General features: G+C 46.0%; 1 protein-coding gene across 2 annotated transcripts in view; it reads right to left on the bottom strand.

Moving 5' to 3' along the window:
* The window catches only part of LOC127472289 (vascular endothelial growth factor receptor kdr-like), a 131,397-nt gene that overhangs the window by 9,732 nt on the left and 101,974 nt on the right, over positions 1–19,691 (bottom strand). For both annotated transcript variants that reach the window (XM_051790311.1, XM_051790301.1), the window contains exons 20-29: positions 16,679–16,767; positions 15,245–15,410; positions 14,607–14,704; positions 13,578–13,700; positions 13,360–13,471; positions 7,800–7,899; positions 7,108–7,213; positions 5,427–5,551; positions 5,095–5,173; positions 2,444–2,538 (exon numbers count right to left, since the gene is read on the bottom strand). In XM_051790311.1, coding sequence (XP_051646271.1) covers positions 2,444–2,538; positions 5,095–5,173; positions 5,427–5,551; positions 7,108–7,213; positions 7,800–7,899; positions 13,360–13,471; positions 13,578–13,700; positions 14,607–14,704; positions 15,245–15,410; positions 16,679–16,767 — 1,093 coding nt within the window. The remainder of the gene's footprint in view (positions 1–2,443; positions 2,539–5,094; positions 5,174–5,426; positions 5,552–7,107; positions 7,214–7,799; positions 7,900–13,359; positions 13,472–13,577; positions 13,701–14,606; positions 14,705–15,244; positions 15,411–16,678; positions 16,768–19,691) is intronic.

The raw sequence follows: 19,691 nt of genomic DNA on the forward strand, positions 1-19,691 counted from the left end.
ATGCTCAGCCTTTGAACAGTTTTGTTTTAGAAAAGAAAGACTTTGAAAAGGATCCAGGGTAAATGTTTTTGATAGAGACAGATACACAATTAACAAGGGTGACTTTATCTCCCCTGTTAAACCTACATCCCTTCTGACCTCTCCAGACTGTTCTAAATGCTTTGGAGGCTTGTTTTCCAAGTTCTCAGTGCAGGAGCACCCAGGGGTGTCTTGTCCTCAAACGACAGGGCACTGGAGTGCTCTGCACTGTGTTCCAGCTGTTATCTGTGCCAATGACAGTCTGCCAGAGTGAAAAAAAAGGACAAAGAGGCTGACAAAATCACTGTCTCAGCTGGACCTCAAGCACTTGGTGAAGGATATGGCCAAGAAAAACCATACCTCTGTCCATCCATCCCATGGGAATTAGAGCCCTGGGAATGAGGGGACAACAAACAGCTGCTGCAGGGTTTACTGTCACAGCAGCTCCTTGGAATGGTCTCCCAGGGCCTGGCTGGCACACAAAGGATCAGGTATCTCATGCAGAATGGAATCCCTATGGAAGTGTGAGCTGGAAATGGGGAGAACCCAGCTGGAGGGGGTCACTGACCCCAACAGGGCCATGGCACTTCCCACTCGCTCCCAGTGGGCCTGACAGCTGTTCAGGTTTTCCTGGAAATCTCTACAGAACAGGCTGTTATGGAATTCTGGTGTTTTTCTATACCTTGCTGGATGTTGATTTTCCTGAATTTCAGCAGAAAGCCTGGAAGAGGCAGAGAGAGAACCTGCCTTTGCCAACTCTTCATCCAAGTGGGAGAAATGCAGCAGGGAGCAGCAGTCAGAGGTGACTGACAGGAATCTTTAAAAGGATAAACTGTCTCAGGGAGGCTGTTTGTGTGTGTATGTGTTGGATTTGTGTCAATGTGGCATCATGCAGAAAAAGGAGGTAAATCAGCCCAGGTAAAGCATCCCAGTAATGCAGCTCCTGACATTTGAGCTCCTGTTTTCAGAGCTAGTGCCATTTGGTCTCCATAGCAATGCCCTGTGCTGGCAGGAATCCTCTGCACAGCATCAAAACATGGAGCCAGATGCAGATCTCTGCTAATCCCACCAGGTACAGCCCTGCCACAATGCTGGGACAGGGAAATGCTGCTGGACAACATTAGTCCTGAAGTCATACTCCTATCCAGCAAAATCCAGAGCATTTGCATGCTCCCTGTTAGTGTTGCCTAGAATTCCTCATGTAAACTTCTCCCTTTTCCTCCTCTCCTGCCTCCAAACATCCAGGAACTGATGGTTTTAAGGCAGCTCCTGCCTTCTACTTTTCTCTCTGAGTGGGGCAACCACACCCTCCAAAACACTGGCACACTCTCCCCAGGCACTCTCACAGGAACTCTCCCATAATATCCACAATTGCAGGAGGGGTTTACTCATCTATAATTTCTCTTTAATGTAGAAAAGTGGTGACTTGGTGTAGAACAAGGAACTGCTCTGGTGGGAAAGGTCACTGAGTTTAAGACAGAGGAAACTAATCCAAATCTCACCAACAGATTTTCAGAGGAAACTCCAGGAAATTCAGTAAAAGTGTAATTAGCTCAATTAACTGAATAGACATGGAATTCTTTGCTACAGAATCATTTCTTTTTTATATTTTGGGCGGCTGTTCTTTCAAATTCTACCTGTTGACATTTTAATCAGTAAAATGGGTTCCTATTGTCAGGAAAGTGGAGAAGGCCTGTTTTACTACTAGGTCACCTCTCTGCCTGTGGGACTGTTACTGAAATACAAAGAACTGGGAGCAAAAACCTAAATATCTGCTTTTATTCTTCTGTGATTGTACTGTGAAGGGATGAACATAAAGGGATAAACATAAATAACCTCTGTAAACCAGGCTTGAGAATAGAACTCCTGGGATCCTGGAGGTGGTGGGATCAAGGGAGTTCTCTGCAAGACTGTCTTCACTGTGGTGATAAAATAAATGTAGCAATCTGGTAAATGTACTTGCTTTGCAGTTCTTATGCTATCCTTTACTGTGCATACACCTCCCCAACTTCACTCATGTCCCACCAGTTGCATAGGTTCCAGTCCCTCTGTGTGTCCAAGTTAAATATACACTCTGGTATAATCATAAATGCTATTTTTTGAGTGAATAAATCAAGTTCTTCAAACTATGTTCCATCAGTGAAGGAGAACACTGGAAAAACCCTCAAGAAACAGCTAAAATATGTATATTCTCAGCCTTTTTGCTCCTATCACTTGCCATTTGCAGAATGTTCTGCCCCTTGGTCTCCAAGTACAATAACCATGGTTTTTTGGTGATGGGGCTGAAATTCAGAGTTGTAACTCCTTTTAGCTTGTTGGGACAGTCCAGCAGTTTCCCTTTTGGAGTCAGAAACAAAACTTCAAATTTCAGAAGCCTTTTCTGAATGGAAGACTGCCTCTAAAAAGAGATGCCCTGAGTACTCACGCCAGAGCCATGATCCCGTAGGGCCAGGAACGGATTTCCAACCTCTTGGGGCTTTTGATCTCCTCTGACGTCAGCACCATCCCACTGTCCGACTCCTGAGGGGAAAAGGAAGGAACACCAGTGATAAACTGGGACCTGTGCACTGGGCCTGGTGCAGGGCCCACCAATCCTTCAGAATATTCCCTTCTCAGGGCCTGTGTTATCAGTTTTTATCCTGTTAGATAGATTAGAGCTCTAATGCTGCTCTGGAGCCCCAGAACACTTCCCTTGTTTCTGTGATGCTGAAACTTTTGATCTGTATTTGGAAGGAGCAGCCTTAAAATGAAAAAATATCAAAAAATAATGTGACATTTTCCAATTTGAAATTGATATTAAGCATATGGGTACCATGTATGTGGGATGGAGGTACAGACAGACTGAATTCAGAGAGAATATATCCAGGAACTCTGGCTGGGTTCCTCCAAGAAAAAGCTCCCTAAATACCTCCTAAAAATACACTTTTAGGAACCCTGAAATTTGAAGGAAGTGGGAGTTCAGAAGCATTTTGCAAATCCAAGTGCTTTGCAAAGTTACAGAGCCTTTGGTTGTGGATTTTTTATGAGCCATCCAACAAAACTGTCCTGGTTCCAGTTAAGGTTGAGGTTGTGGTTCTGCTGCACTGAAAGCTGAGCCTCTAGGTTGCAGTTCAGATCAAGCTGTCCTTGTACAAAGTGTTGTACAAGTTCTCAGACACCACAGTCCTCAACTTAAGCAATTTAAAAATATTAAATATTCTGAGGGGTTACTTTGCATTTGAAATCTTTTGTAATGCTGGACAGTTGCATGTCTGTGTGTTTGTCCAAACTGAGACAGCAAAAGACTCCAACATAGAAGTGAAACTCTAGTTAGTCTTATTTTACCAGTCAAACTAATTGGAATATAAAAAATAATCCCAGCAAACAACAAATAGCAAGCAAAAGTTTTTTTTATAAATACTTGGAGCATATATCAGTTGTTAATAAGATCAGTTTAGAAACTGGTTTCCAAAGTATAAAGTAAAATCCTAAATTAACGAGGTCTGTCAAAGCCTCAGTAGAACAATGCTTGTCTCTGTTTTTTATCTGGACTATTTCCCTTAGAACACATGGTCCAGGAGCAGTTTATCTGAGGGCTGCTCTGCATTTCCCTTACACTTGTCTGTTAAACCAATATCCACAGGGACTGCAGATAAGTGGCACAATTCCAGGAAGGTGTGGTAGAGCACTTGGAGAGATCCTGGGCAACTATTTGAAATAATGACCTAATGTCTCTTAATGTCATGATATTTAAGATAATTTTAGCAACACAAGTGCACTTAATTTGTCCAAGAGCAGACCACACCATAATTTGGCTTTAAAAGATCCTGACTGAAATATCACATTTATTTCTGATCTGATGATGTGTTATTACCCTTTTTTTGAAACTTTTCCCTCTTCATGTAAGGACTTGCTTTAAAATGCCCTGAACAGGGAGCACTTGGGCAAGTGATGCTCGTGCTGGCAGCAGTAATCTCTCACTGATACTGGATGGGTGTAGGAAAGTCTTTGTGTGATTTAGAGGGACAGATTTTTATCCTGCAGGAGGAAAGAGGCAGAACCTGAGAAATTTCTGAGCCTTCTAATCCCTGAGATGCAGTGATAGACAGAAATTCAGCTGGCAAAATGTCAGGGAATAATGGGCCTCAATTTGTGCTGACCAGAGAACAAGTGAGCAATGGACTCATCAAGGACATGAAATATGTCCAGGACAGGTTGGAGCTGGAGACTTGACCCTCCCTAAGGGGGCTGGCTCTGTCCAAGAGGGACTCTGAGTTGCTCCTCACCATCTGAGCCCTGCCCTCCTCCTCTGCCAGGCGCTCTCCTGAGGGTTCCATGCTTCCCTCCTAAACTTTGATCCATTTCAGGTATCCCTGGAGCACAGAGACCCCTCCTTGGTGCACAGACCGTGTCCCTGAGGCAGAGGGTGTGGGCAGCACAGGAGCTGCAGCCAGGGAGTACCTGAACCATCCAGGGAATCCAGGAGCTGGTCCCTGATTTTTTTAAATACGGAAGGAAAAATAGAAAGAAAACCCCTCCAAACCTGCAGTTTCAGAGGAAGCCAACAAGCAGAACCATCATTCTGAAACAAAACAAGCTTTTGTTTTCCCCTGGAGTGAAAATTAAACCCTTTAACACTCTCACTTTAACACTGTTCACTTTGTGTGACCAAGAGCAGGATCTTGAATCTTGGTCTTGTCTACCCAGAACTGAACACCCTCACCCTCACCAAGTTATTGGCTGTCTCAGCCAGCCCGAATGTGTTCTGGACACATTTCCCTCAAAAAGCCTCATTTAAATGAGCTGCCACTTTCCTATGGTGGAAAAAGATATTGAAATATGTAATATAAAGGCCCTTGGCCTGATCAAAGCCAGGGGAATCACACATGAGCTTCTCATTAAATTATTTGTTAACTAAAACGCAGGTCCCTCTTAGTTGTCACGCAGACCTGTGTGTGAGATGCCAGGGCCAAACCTTCTGCTTGATTTAAAGCTGTTTCTTACCAAATAGATTTCACAAGCTCTAATAAGTGTTTCTGGGGCTGGTGATGAGTGATCTGTGAACCTGGTGGGGAAGGAGGCAGTCACCTCACTTACCTCATGCATCACTTTCTCCTTTTCCACTGGCACCTCATCAAATGTCTTCACACTCAGGGGTCTCTTCTTGCTGTTGTTACTGCAACAGTAAAGTGGAGGGGTCAGCCCCAAACCCAAGCAGATGCTGCAGCACGTGGTGGCTCAGTTACACCCTGACCCAGCTCAGCCTCCTGGACCAGTTTTCTTATTTCATCCTTTATAACTAATAACCAACACCCTGACAAATTTGTCTGACTCTTTAACCAGCACTATTGAGAGAGGACATCAGACAGTGCCCAGTTCCAGGGAATCCTTCCCTCCCTCCCTCCCACCCCTGTCTCGGTTTTCCTCACCCAGTTTCCACTGCACTCCAGCGATTCACTCCAGGGTTCAAGTTTTCTTCCACAGGGCAAGTTTTGGGGTTGGATTCTCCATCGGGACTCAGGGTGATGTTCAGTGGAATATAGTCTTTACCATCCTAGATAATTAATAACAGGAAAGATCACAAAGCTGGTGAAGTTCATTTTGTGCTGCATCTCAGTGTAAGAGGTTCTGGTGTTCTACAGAGCTTTACACTGGGAAAGGACTGGATTTTATTTCAATTTATCTTTATGATGTTTCTTCAAAGTGATTGTGATGTTCCTTACATCATTCCTACATTCCAGATGTGAGGCTATTCTACCTTCATGGAGGGGCAGGACACTGATCTGCCTTTCAGGAAAGCAGTCTCTATACTGTCATTGCCTCTTAGGGAATTCCAAGGGACAGCCCTCAGGGACACCTAAACCCAAGTTTAAGCCCTGGAGAAGGGAGGGAGTGGCAGGAATTCCCAAACCCCTGGGGCTGACAGGACATGAACAGAGTTTGGAATTGGTAAAAGCACATTGCCTATGTGTAGACTTTTTGGGTTTGTTCAGCTTCAGTTGGGAAGAGCTGTAGTTGGGAAGAGCTGGTCCTTCAAGTGGGAGCCTGGAAGGATTTTATTTCTTGTCCTTCCAAGGAATCATAACGAGCTCTGCATTGTTATCACCCCCCGCAGTAGTCCCAGAAATGACTCTGCCTTTAAGGTCTGAAACTATTTGTCCAAATTTCTCTTTGCTTATTTTTTGTTTTTAATTTTGAGAAGCAGTTAAGTGCCCTATTCCCTTATCATGATTTTTATGTCTCCCTAATTTACTTTGGTTATAGAATAAAACTCCTAAGCTCTTAATGTTGCAGACTGAGCCCTCCAACTCAGCTCCACTACAGTTGTTTACAAACAGGAAGAAGCTGTTTGATTTCTTCTTAAGCTGACCATTGCATTTCTGGTTCTTTTTAATGAAGAAGAAAACAACTGAATTAACTATTATGACATTAATAATGCTATAACTGACTCTCAGAGCTTTAAACTGCATAATTGTAGAGCTCCTAAGAGCACTGGTGGATGTAATGTTGGAAAATGAGAAAGTTCAGGAGGTGGAGGAAATCAGGAGTGAAGTTGAAACCAGAAAGAAGGGAGGTGTGTGTGGGACGATGATTTTAAGATTTACTTTCATTTCTCATTATCCTGCTCTGATTTATTGGTAATAAATTGTATTTTCTGAGAAGGGCAGTGATGGGGTGGTTTGGTGGGCACCCAGAGAGGCTTTACTGTGCTGGAATCTAATTAGAACTGTTGGTGAGATAAAGCACTGTTGTTCCTCTGAGGGGCAACTGGGCCTTTTTCTAATGAATGTAACTTTCTCCTGCTATGTATGGACAGACATCTAGTTTTAAAACATAATCCCCTTTGCATAGTTACCATTTTCTTTAATCATCCTAGCAGCCTTTTTCCTTGTGACCTCTGCTGTGAGGTCAGAGGTAATCTTGGTGTCCAACAGTCTTTCCCTGCTGCACACACAGGTATCCACATGCACACACCAACACATCAACACGAATACGTGTGTCAGAGGGAGCCTGGTGTGCTGTACCTGCTGCACACACACAGGTATCCACATGCACACACCAACACATCAACACAAACACGTGTGTCAGAGGGAGCCTGGCATGCTGTACCTGCTGCACACTGGCCTGCAGAAGGTCTCCCAGGCGCTCTACGAGCTCGGTGAACGTCGGCCTCTCGGTGGGATCTCCATGCCAACAATCCAGCATTGTCTGGTACCTAGGGAAAAACCTCAGGGATTCAGAAAGGGAAAGGAAAGAAGCTTTGCTTCCAGACTGTTTCATTCCCCTGCTGCTTGGTTTGGTCAGTCTTTGGGTGGTTATGGGTTAGGACAGGCTCAGATCTCCATGCGCTGGAATTCTGTTCTAGTTCCCCCATGGGATGGTTTTGGCTTCCATCCTTCTGCCTCAGCTGAGCCTTCAGGCTTTTTGTTTTCACCCAGCTTCAAATCTGGCTGCTGGGCCCTGTGATATTGCTGAAATAAGTCATGGTTATGGATGCTGGGTTTCTGTTCCAGAGCCAGAAGTCAAGGCAGACACAGGGGTCTCCTGAACAGAGATCCAGGAACTGCAGCTCACATGGTGGACCTGTTCATCTTGTTGTTGGCAAAGGTCAGGCTGACTTGGCCTGTCCTTGGCATTAGTCTGTGCTACCAGGACACTCAAGGTATGAACAACCACAGCATTTACTGAAAACAAAATACAAAATAACTGAGGTGCCCTTCCCCCTCTTCACCTGAACACAATCAAGTTTTAATACTTAAATGACACGTGTCAGCTCTCAATACACGAGCAGGAGCTCTTACACTTCTGGGGTGGAGTACTCTGGGGATCTCATCCGGGTCCCTTCCTTGAGCCGCCGGCAGAAATCCTCATCTATCTGCACTCCAGGGTACGGGGAGGCACCTGGGGGAGAAATGAGAGGCTTCAGAGTGGCACAGTCCCTCTTTCCCAGCCCAGGGAATTAAAGACAAATCAGTGATCTCTGCTGAGCATCTGGGATTACCCAGAGTCTGGCAGCAAAAGAAGCTTGAGTAAAGAAGTTGCAGTTACCTCCCGTCTACACGTTCTGCTTGGAAACCCATTACAGACTCACTCTGTCTCTTCAGAGATTTCAATCACAGTGTGTCCTCCACATTTGTGATACACCCAGGACCACTCCAAGGTAAAATAGGGCAGAAGAGAACTAAATTTTATTAGTTTGAGACTTTAAATGACCTCTTGGTCAGTGGTAGAGAAGTTCCAGCTCATTCGGTTGGTTACATTCAATAAACTATTAGCCTGCCAATCTCCAGCACAGAGTGAGCACACAGAGTCAGTCAGTCCTGCTCATCCTACCTTGCCTTGGAATCTCTGGCCTGGCTGGTGCAGAGGGAGCTGTGGGCACCCAGCTCCTGCAGAAGGCCCCAAGAACCTGCAGTTCAACCTCAGGTGTGGAATTGTGCTTCACCAACTGAGTATTGTGTGTATTATCCAGTCCTACAGGCAAAACTTCCTTGAAAATGACCTTGCAGCTTTTAAGCCTTGTTTGCTTCTTAGAGTGTGTGTTCAGAGTGTCTTCAGGGCCACTGCAGTGTCAGTGTGAGTGTTACTGTCCCTGAGAGGGCAGCTCGTGGCAGCTGTTATTGTTCTCAGAGGTAGAGCACTCCGAAGGGACCAGTAGCACTGTATTATTGCACAAAAGTTGGCCAAAAGTCATGAACATGAATCAAAAAGTCATCATTTGCCTGTGCAGATGGTTCTCTACAGAGGAGGGACTGGTGTAAATGCATTAAATGTGCTCCTCAACTAATGAGCTATTCAGAGGTTATACTCTTTGCTGTATGACATCTCCAGTGCTCCATAAATAAGGGGAACAAATATATAGTTTGGGAAAGTGCTCTGGCATCTGAGTAATCCAGACCTCACAGGTAACATTCAAGAGAAGTCTGTGCTGAAGTTTGAAAGGTTACTGAGCCTGCTGGGATAGACTTCCCTCCCCTCCTCCTCAGCAAAGGCTTCACATGCAGCACAATCTTGTCTTGCACATTCTAGCATCCAAAAGCTGGATGATGAATTTGGAAATAATTTAATCAAGTCTCAGCATAGAGGATTGAATGGAATCTGGATCTGTATCCAGATCTGTGTATGATCTACTGTCTATAACATTCCTGCATATTTCCTGCTATTTTTCCCCCCATTTGGAAACACCATCATGTGCTGTGCACTTGGGGGCACAACAAGCACACCAGAAATCCTTGGATAAAAGCAGCCAAGAGGGAGCCAAAACGTGGCTGCTCCCAGAATTATTCTGCTCCATGAATCTGCTTGCTCAGTCTGCAGAGCTCTGCATGGGGAGCTGAGATCCTGGCAGCTTCCCAAGAGGGCACCTCAGCACAGCAAACAGGCTCCAGTGACATCCAAGGCTCAGGGATGCTCAGCCACAGCACATCTGACATTCCTGGATGTGCAAGGAGCAGGTCACAGTACTGGGAGTGTTTCCAGGAGTTCTGTAAGTTGGAGACACTCACTAGCATCACTTCTGCTTTATATCTGGATCTGCCTTCCTAGATTTGCCTTTCACCTGTCAGAATAACCTGGTAATCCACTGTTCAGCTCACATGGCATCACCCATTAGCCAAAGGCTTCAAAACAGGTTCCTACCACCTCCCAAGATCCTTGTGAATAAATAGACAGATAGAAATTGTGGTGTCACCTTCCCACAGTGTCCCAGCCACCAAACTGCTGCCTGTGCACCTCTCCTGACTTTCACTTGCTTGTCTTTGCATCTGTGCATCTGTACAAACCCTGAGAAGGGACTGGGGCTTCCTGAACACCCCTGTGCTCAACAGGGGTTCGACAGCCTCTCCAGAGGAGCCTCACTTGGTCTGCCTGGCTCTACACTGTCGATGACCAGGGGCAACACCACAAACCCCCCTCATTAGAGAAGAGACGGCCTTTTTCATTGACTGCCAACCACACTGTGCCACTGTTGTGCCATGGTGATCATGATTTCCATGGGGAGGAGCTGAATGGAGAACTGGGATGAGCTGAATGGAGTCAGGCCTTGATGAATGCCCACAGGACCATTCCCAGTGCAGAAGAAACCCTTCAGTTTGTTCAGTACCACTGGCTAGACTTGGCTCAACAATTATCTTACTGATAAGAATTAATCCTGCAAATACAGTGATTGGGATGGAGACCTTGAGGGCAACATGAGAGAATGGGGTGAGGAGGGATGGAGAATTCCACTGGAGCTCACCTTCTGAGTGCTCTCTCTTTGGTTACATCATTGATCATATCAACTGCAATGTGTTGGTGAGAGCAAATACAAGGAAGGCAAAGAAGAATAATAGTGACAGGACAAGGAGTAATGGGTACAAATTGGAAGAGGGGAGATTTAGGTGAGATATTAAGAAGAAATTCTTTCCTGTGAGGGTGCTGAGACACTGGACCAGGTTGCTCAGGGAGGTTGTGGATGCCCCAGCCTTGGCAGTGTTCAAGGCCAGGTTGGATAAGGCCTTGAGCAACCTGGTCTAGTGGGAGGTGTGTGGGATGGGGACTGGATAATCTTTAAGGTCCATTCCAACCCCTTAGCATTCTGTGATTCTAAGAAAAATTTTTGATTGCAGGATCTCTTGGTAGTTTATATTTTGACTGGTGCTGGCTTTCTACCAGTTGGAGGCAGCTCAGATCATAAAAGCAAGGAACTCTCCTTTTTCCACTTTCACTCACCACTGCACTTCATCTGCACTATGTGATATGCCTGATAACTTGGATTTGGGATGCTGAGACAGCTTGGGAGAAATGTAGGCTGAAACGTGGTGTGAGGTCTACACATTATGTTTTCCTTAGGGAAAATCTCTTCCAAAATGCTCAAAGATGTGGCATGCATTGGATATGGGAGCCCTCTTTTGATCTTGGTTTTATTTTAGTAGGATAATAAGATGCTGATGTTATATGAGCAGGCACTGCTTGTTTACATAATTATCTCTGATTGCTTTTTGAACAGTGCACATTGAAATTCCAGGAGACACCGACACTCTGCACCATGAGTGATTTCAGGATGTATTAAACATTGCTGGCACCACCTGACATGAGGTGTGTTGACCCCTTTGGAATAATTTAAAGCTCGTTGCAAACTCAGCCTCAGATGAAAATGAACAGTCTCTTTCAAGCCCTGATTTCCCTGTGTATCACCAACATGGATCCAGCCTTTCTGGAGGAAGCCTGTTGTCCTTCTCTCAGCTCCTGCCTCTGGAAGGACCCATGACCAAACTAAACTCTGCAGTTTCCTAATCAGTGTTTTTCCCTTTTTTAGAGGGTGTTAAGTCTGTGGGACCCACCAAAAGCAGCACTTGTAAATGGGAGTCAAAACATACCCTGTAGCAACGACAAACAACTTCCATCCCTTGGCTCTCAATGATCTGTAAAACTTTTATGTAAGAGAATTCAATCAGTGACACAAATCCTTAATTAAATATTTATCATTGGAGCTGCAGATGTGAGCAGTGCCAAACCACAGGCATGCCTGGATGATCTGTATGAAAAACCCTCTCAGAGAAAATGACTGCTTTTGAACCTGTGCCACTGAGAGAAAAAGGAGTTTGTGACCTACGTCATCCCAGGGCAGAGGCTGTTCACGGATGGCAGCCCTGGCAGGAGTTTGGTAGGTTCCTCTGAATTCAGAAAAGGACAGTCTATTGTGCCAGGAAAACACCTTCATTAAGAAAAGGCACTATCTAAAATTAAAAGAAACAAGACAAATTGTTTTTAGAAACTAGATAAAAATAGAAGTGAGTTTCAGTGACTCTATTTTTTTATTTGTATTGGTCAGGTCAAATGACCTGAAAGTCACATCTGTTAAAGTCTGTCAGGACCTTTGGGAATGATATAAAGCCTGTTTCTGCAGTGCCTCTTGCCACTCATCAGTATTCAGTTCCTTTGGTTCCCTGGAGGTGCCCAATGCCTGTTTCTTCAGAGTATGTCTCTGCTGGTGCATCTTCCTGAACAATCTGTTAAAAATGGGGCACCGCTCGTGCTTCTGGAGCTTTGCCTTTCTGTGGTGTTTCAAAGTACCTGCAGCAGGTGATGCTGTTACCGAGCCACAGAGGTGTTACACCAAAATAACATCACTAAATAAACAGGACTGAGCCCTGGAGAAAGCAGGAACTGCCACGTGTTTTAACCATTTGAATGTGAATTTTGTGTGCTGACATGGACTAGAGGAGAGTACAAATGAAAGACCTGGACTGAAAGCAAGTTGTGATTTTGCAGTCAGCCCTAAAGAAAGATTAGGACAGAAACAGCTCCAGACTTTGCATCTTGACTTGGCATCTTGAGCCCGATCATTAATTTCAACTGATCCATGAACTAAAGATAAAAGGAGATTACAGAGTTTGCTTTGAAATCCAGCATCTTAAGCTGACAATGCTTCTTGTTTTCTTTTGTCTGCAAATGCTGATTAAAAAGCCAGAGCTGACATTCCTAAATTCCCTCAGGAAAACAAAACTTGCCACTCTGCAAGGCAAATCTGAGAGCAGCAAAGTCCACCTGTCTGTGAGGCTGCTTGTCTCAGTTTCACAGCTTTATCTGCTGGACAGGAACCAGATCTCAATGAGATTTCTAACAGCACCCTGGGATGAAATCTGTAGTACATAAAGAACTCCATTCCTGTTCTTTCAGCAATGTTGTGGCTTGCAAACGATATGGGCACAAGAGTACGTGGTTCTACCTGTCCACTGCCAGAAGGACTCAGGCAGAGAGAGCCCAGCACTGGTTCTCAGATCAGCCTCATGGCAGCTGCTGCCAAGACATTTTTCTTACTTAGAAAATCTTAGATTTTGTGGGGAAGATAATTAAGCTGGGATAAAACATCATGTGGGCAATCTCCCTTGTGTTCCACGGGCTGCCACGAGCAGCATCAACCCCCTGTGCCCTCAGCATGGGGACCCTCCAGCCTTGGGGCCGTGGGGGTTCCTGAAGCAGATTTCTTCAGGAAAATATGGTTGGATGGGAAACTTCTTCATTGCTGTCAAAGAAGCATCTCACTTCCCAGCAGCAAGGACTTGTTGTATCTCTGGGTTCTGTTGCTTTCAGTGGCTACAAATGTTAGGTCCAGGATTCAGGATTTTTGTTCCCCCCTCCCCAGTGTTCATGGTTTTCAGGTGGAGTTCTCACTAACCTCAGCCCAGTGGCTTTATTTCACACCTGCCTTGCACTGTGCACTTGTCCCATCTGAAGCCTTGCACTGTGCACTTGTCCCATCTGAAGCCTTGCACTGTGCACTTGTCCCATCTGAAGCAGAAATGCTTCTTCACATCAGCACCTTTTGTTAAAAGCTTTTCTTAGCATAGGAGCCATAAATTAGGGGAAAATCATTCTTACCTAGAGAAAATATTTCCCAGAGCAGCACTCCAAAGGACCACACGTCACTCTGCGTTGTGTAAATCTTGTCAAAAATAGCCTCTGGAGCCATCCATTTGAGTGGGAGCCGGGCCTGGACACCAAAGACACAATGGGTTGCCAGGGCTGCTGTTACTGATCCACCCAAGCCCATGGGGAACAACAACTTGAGGATAACAATTCCAGCTCCTTCCACTTACATCTCCCTTCCGTACGTAGTCGGGGTCTTTATAAATGTCCCTGGCCAGGCCAAAGTCACAGATCTTGACCACGTTGTTCTCGGAGAGCAGGATGTTCCTTGCTGCCAAATCTCGGTGGATGCACTGGAAGGAACGAGGACACAGGGAATCAGAGGGGTTCCCTGCCAGAGCTGAGAGCAGGAGAGTTTCTTCGGGAATGGGGAGATAAATGACCTGCTGTCGTGAGCAGGTTAGAGAAGGGAATCTGTGAGGGAACCTGCCCCAAACATTCAGTTCCATGCAAAGGAGAGAATTACTCGGGGAACAAGCCAATATTGCAGGTAATTCTCTGACTTTCACAGTTATGACAAGACAAAGGGAGTCCTATTTTCTAACTAACTGTTTACTGGGAAAATTGGGAGAGGTCGAAAAGCAGCTGCAGCTACATTTGCAAATGCAGGCCCAGGAGTGGGTGAGATGGAGGTAACTCTGCTTGGGATTCCTGTGCTCCCTGGGAGCTGTGTCAGTGCAAGCCCACAGTTGTGTGCACACTTTGGCATGTGTATTGCATTCCATTTACAGAAAAGGTGTTCCACAGGCTGCAAACATCCTTCCCATTGTATCCAAAAGAGGTGTTAACTCTGCTGACACTGCTAACTCTCCAACACTGCTGACAAGCCAAAGGAATAGCTGGATACTCCCCTTCATTTTTCAGTAGTGCTGTTGTTGGTCACACTAGAAGGACCTTTCTCTACAAGAAGCCTTTTCTGCATTTATTTATGAGGCAGTTCCAAGAATTGTCTCACAATCTGTATTCAGCCTTTCTATCTAAACTCTCCTGTTACAGATGCCAGTCCCTGCAGCCAAGAACATGATGGATATCCCTTCCCAACCCCTTCACTGCTACTTATTGCTTAACCACCAGAGCCAACATGATCTCCAAGGCTTTAATAGAAGAGCAAAAAGCAGATTACTCAGGCTCAAGAGCATGTTTGGATTTCTCCATATCAGATACTCAAGGTTCTGGGATAGAAGTGTGAATGAGCTCACTTTTCGGGAGGCGAGGAACTCCATGCCTTTGGCCACTTGGAAGCTGTAGCAAATCAGATCCTCCAAAGTCAGGGGCCTCTTGTACAGATCCTCAGCATCTAGGAGAGATCACAGACAAGACAAAACACTGGAGCAACAGTTCCAGACCTCGGTGGCACTGGTGCCTCTGGTACTCTGTGACACCAGCCCTGCATCTGAGTGTCGGTAGGGGAGATCTCTGCTGGACCTGCAGCTCTGGGGTAGGAACCACTGATCCAGAGGCAGAAGATCAGATGATTTAACAAGTTCTAGTGCACATTAATCATGTCATTTAGCTATGGGGAAAACAGCACCGGGGGATAGGAGTGAAGAAAACTTTACAGAGAGTGAGTGAAGAGAGTGGCCTCACAAATCTTCTGGTAAAACATTGCTATTGCTTCTCTCACACAACAGGAGCAGCTTTTCTATGCAATTCATCACTGCCAACCTCTTTCAGTGAGAAAGTTGGAGTGGGGAACAGGCAAGAGGAAGAATTTGCAACTTCGGGAACAAACCAAGCTGTGTCAGGGCTTGTTAAGTGTGTGATAGCGTGTGTGGCACTGGCCAAGTAACAGAAACTTTTACAAGAAAAGATTTGGGATTAGGTGGGTTTTGTTTACCTTCTTCATCATCTTCTGAGTCGCTGTAACTCTTATCTTCAATAAATCCTGAGCTGGCAGAGCTGCCTGTGCTGGCTACGCTCTCAAGGCGTCTCTTGATCAGTTCATTCAGGTCACTGTTGGACTCATCCAGACTCTTCTCTGCTTGGTCAGAGTTTTCCTGGGACTAGAAATAGCATAAAACTCATTTGTAGCTTTGGTTGATGGAATGCATGAGGATTCAAACTATGGAACAGAATGACATATGGAGAAAATGCACTCTGCAGACGAGCTCCAAACATGTTTGAACATGATGTTCCCTGAAGAGCAGAGCTAAGGAAGCCTGGTTTCCTACTAATACAGAACCTCCCATTTCACTGATTGCAATGTTGCCCCAGAAAAGTGAGCTGGGAGCTGGCTGGGGGAGACTGAGAGTTGAGCAGAGAGATACTGTGGTTCTGTGCCTCTTGCTTTCTTGGGAAGGCATCATAGACCAGTTCAAGGCACGTGCATGATGTGCACTATGTGTCTGTCTCACCCTGTCCTGGGGAGGGAGACAGAACCAGCCCCTCAATTCATCAAGGAAACAATGGTGAGAAAGAACTGAGTGCCTGTACCAGGAAAATCTCCTTCACTCACACAAAGTACCTCACGTACTTCTGTGCCTGTACACAATGGTTACAATAATAATAATAATAATAATAATAATAATAATAATAATAATAATAATAATAATAATGGATTCATCCAGGAAAATAATCTTGGGAGGCTTCAGTTTCGGGCAGGGCTGGGATCAGAGAGCCCTTTCCATGCTGTATGTTCACAAGGAGGAGGCAGTGCCATTCCCTCCCCAGCGCTGACTCCTGGTCTCCTGTGTCCACCCCCTGTCCCAGCCCAGGTTGTGCCAGCACAGATGTTTGTGTGGATGGAGAGAACTGTTGGAAACCAAACCATTTGGGTAATTTTAGTGCAGACATGTCCTTGATCCAGGTAGGTCCCTGCATCCAGCACAGACTGGGCTGGCACAGGGGAAGGGACAAACAGAGGATGGGAATGAGCAGATGGTGGAAGGATGAGCTGCTTTTAGTGGGGGTGTGGGCCTGGAAACAAAAATCCCCAAACCAGGCTTATGTTTTGGAGGGTTCACCTTCTCCTAGTTCAGTTGAGGCCAGTTTTTCACTACTACTTGTTGCCTGCCTTGAGCTGGGGGTAATTCCCTCTCTCCCTCTTAGGTGCACCACGGTGCTTGGGTATTTGCAACTACTTCAGAGGAGGATGGGAGTGAGACCCTGCAGAGGAAAACATTTTCTTTTCTTGCTCATACAAATTGAAATGTGGTGAGAAAATAAAGTACCCACAGAAATGCCCAACAGTGCCAGTGCAGAAAAATCCAGCCTGTGTCCATGGTTGTTGATTCCCTGCCTTGGGACTATGAGAAGTGTATAATTTTCTTACCTTACATGCAATGAAATCTCCCCGTTTTCCTCTTAAATAGTTGGACAGATTTCCATATTTGCAATATTCCACTATGACCATTAAAGGACCTAATAAAGACAGTGAGAATCAAATGAGTTTTGAATCATTGCAAAGCACATAGTTCTAACTTATCCTCCCCAAACCTCTTCAAAATAAGTAAATACTGGAATTCTTATGACACAGAGGAGAGAAGTGACACTCCAGGAGGACACAATTAGTAGGGATGTGGAGAGAAGGGAACACAGTGCTGATTCTTAGTTTTAGATGTTGGCATTTATTCCTTATTTATCAAATAGGAAAATTCAGGATGATCAACAGAATGTCCAGTCTCAGATGCTGTGAAGGTTGGTTTTCTCTGTGCATAGTCCACAGCACGGAGCAGCTTTCATTTTCTCTGCTGGTTTCCCAGTTGTTTGTTTTGGGTGGAGCTGATGCCATCAGAAGAAATAAAAGTATGCAGGGCCATAGGCAGATCTGAATCAAAAGTTGCAAAAATACTTAGTCTGAAGTTTTTGGAAGCCTTGAAAGTCCTCTCGGTTTCTTCCTTTCTTATTTCTGTGCAAACTACTCTAGATTTAGTGCAATTGCTGCTTTTGTACAATTATGCATGTTTTTAAGATCTGCTTGAAGTGCTTTTATGTTGCAGTGTGAGCTATTAGGGGAGGGAAAAGCTGCATTCTCTACCTTTGGTAGAATCACTGCTTTTTGTAGTCACCAAATGTAAGATAAGGTGAAATCACAGGACTAGGATGTGTATAGACAGGGATTACTATCCACCCCAAGCTCTCAAACTTTCATGTCCAGAAACTTTTTTCTGTGGAGAACACAGAAAGGCCTGTAGTTCAGACCTTAGGAGCTTGAACTTCAAAGGAAAAGGACTGGGAGCTGCACTTGGCCCTGGGGAAGGAGAGCTCTGGGCAGGATTCCTGACTGGATATATCCAACCCGGGCACACCGAGCCTGGACAGTATTGACTGGAGAGGATGAGAGGGGAAAAGGAGGGAGCAGTGACCCTGGGAGAGCCTGGCTGCTGCATCCCTCTGAGACAGGGAGAGCACCTTTTGGAAGTAGATGGTCCCATTAACAGGGAGATGGTGAACCCCTGCAGTGAGAACCAGCAGCTTGCCCATGACACTGTATTTCTGCCTGGCTATGTACCTGCACAACCCCATGGCTCTGCTGGGCTGAGCACACACCCTGGGGCTGTCCAGGAGCCCCAGTTCCTGCTGACTGCAGTTGGAACATGTTCAGCCTTGGGAAAAACCACAACTGGCCCCAAATCCGAGCTGCCAGTGGTGCCAGTGCTGTGCCCAGCTCTGCAAGGCTCCAGAGCTGGGATCTGGCCCTGCTCAGTTCTGAAGGACCCAAACTCAAATGTCCCTCATGGGCACCCTGAGGAAATGTAGATTCCAAGAACAGCTGTGAAGCTCCACTTAGTGATTTATTCATGTTTTCGAAATGCTTCCTAGACATGGCCTCTCTGTATTTTGTTTCCTCATTGCGTAGCATATACTGTGCATTAGTTGTAACTGCTCAACATCAGACACCCTGCCAAAGTGTTAAAAATTTGTTATTTGTTATGATGTTAAAATAATATATGTGCATACTTAATATCAGTGTTCACCAGGAATACTGTTCCATGGTTACACAAACCCTGTCAGGGAAGGAGAGAGAGCTGTGTTCTGCAATGGCTTTTTAATGGTAACTCCAATCCCTGCCTGTCTCCAGAGCTCAGGGCTGTTTTCCTTTGGTCTGCACTTGCATTGCTCAGAGAAAAACAAAGCAGTGCCTGCCTGGAGGCTCCTCCGTGCCCTCTGCTCCAAGGACTGCTCTCCAAAGGCAGCAGAGGCTTTCCCTGGCACCTGGCAGGGAGGAATGAGGGTCACTTCCCACCCGGAGCGCAGCTGGGATGGAGCAGGCTGGAGAACGGGAAGTGGAGGGCCCCCTGGGAGAAGGTGTTTCTCAGAGTCTTAGATCAGTCCCTGAGCTGTGTCTGGCTGAGCAAGGGGAGCTCTGGGGCTGAGTCGGTGCTTTGGTGGAGAACTTCTGAGCCCTCAGTCCTGCGGCCACGTTTGAGGCACCTCACTGTCCTGTCAGGGGAGGAGAATCACCAGCATCCCTAATGTTCCTTCCGCTCTACTCATACTCCCAAGCAAAGGCTCCTGGCTCCTGCCTCTCATCACAGAAGATGGAGTTGGAAGGGACCCACAAGGATCACTGAGTCCAGCTCTTAAGTGAATGGTCCATATGGAAATCAAACCTGCAACCTTGGTGTTTTTAGCACCATGCTCTGTCCAAGTGGGTTGAACCCTAAATCTCTCCAGCTGGAGCTGCCCATCCTCCCATACAAGCTTTTGGGGTCTGCAGTGCTACAACAATTCCTGCAAGTTCCCCATCCCTGGCTCCCAGATTCCAGCAGTATCTGTGGCTGCTGGTTGCTCACTGCTCCCTGAGGAACTGGGAGCACCTTGCTGGAGGGAAGATTTCTGCCCTGGCATCCAACCAAATCTACCTCACTGAGGTTTTCTTTGTCCCCTGTGACTGGGTATGTTCTCTGGGAGATTGATAGCTCAGATGGCCACAGATGTGTGCACCATCTCTGGCGCTGTTTCCCCTTAATTTATTTCACTCTTGGGTTTTTCTTCCCCTCAGGTCACCTCAATCTGTCCTTTGGGGGTGGTTTTGAAGGTTCAGGGTCAGCAGTGAAGAGCTATCCTTGAGAGCTGCTGCTCCTGAAGTTGAAGTATGGTGAGAGACAGGGATGGTGATGTGGGAAGGGATGTTGTAGTGACAAAGGGCTGAGATTGATGGAGCCCTTTGCTTAAGTGCACTTTGCCACAGACCCTTTGTATGCTGTCAGGCCAGTCCTGCCAGCTGCCAGCTCAGCCCTGTGGAAGTCCATGTTGTTGTTGTGTCCAGCTCAGACCTGCCCCAGCCTTCCTGCACACCAAGCAAAACCTGCCCCTGTTTGCCCAGAGAGGGTGAAGTGCCT

This window comes from Manacus candei, unplaced genomic scaffold (assembly GCF_025592945.1).
Source record: "Manacus candei isolate 608988 ecotype Guabito, Panama unplaced genomic scaffold, ASM2559294v1 h1tg000003l, whole genome shotgun sequence".
NCBI classification, from domain to species: domain Eukaryota; kingdom Metazoa; phylum Chordata; class Aves; order Passeriformes; family Pipridae; genus Manacus; species Manacus candei.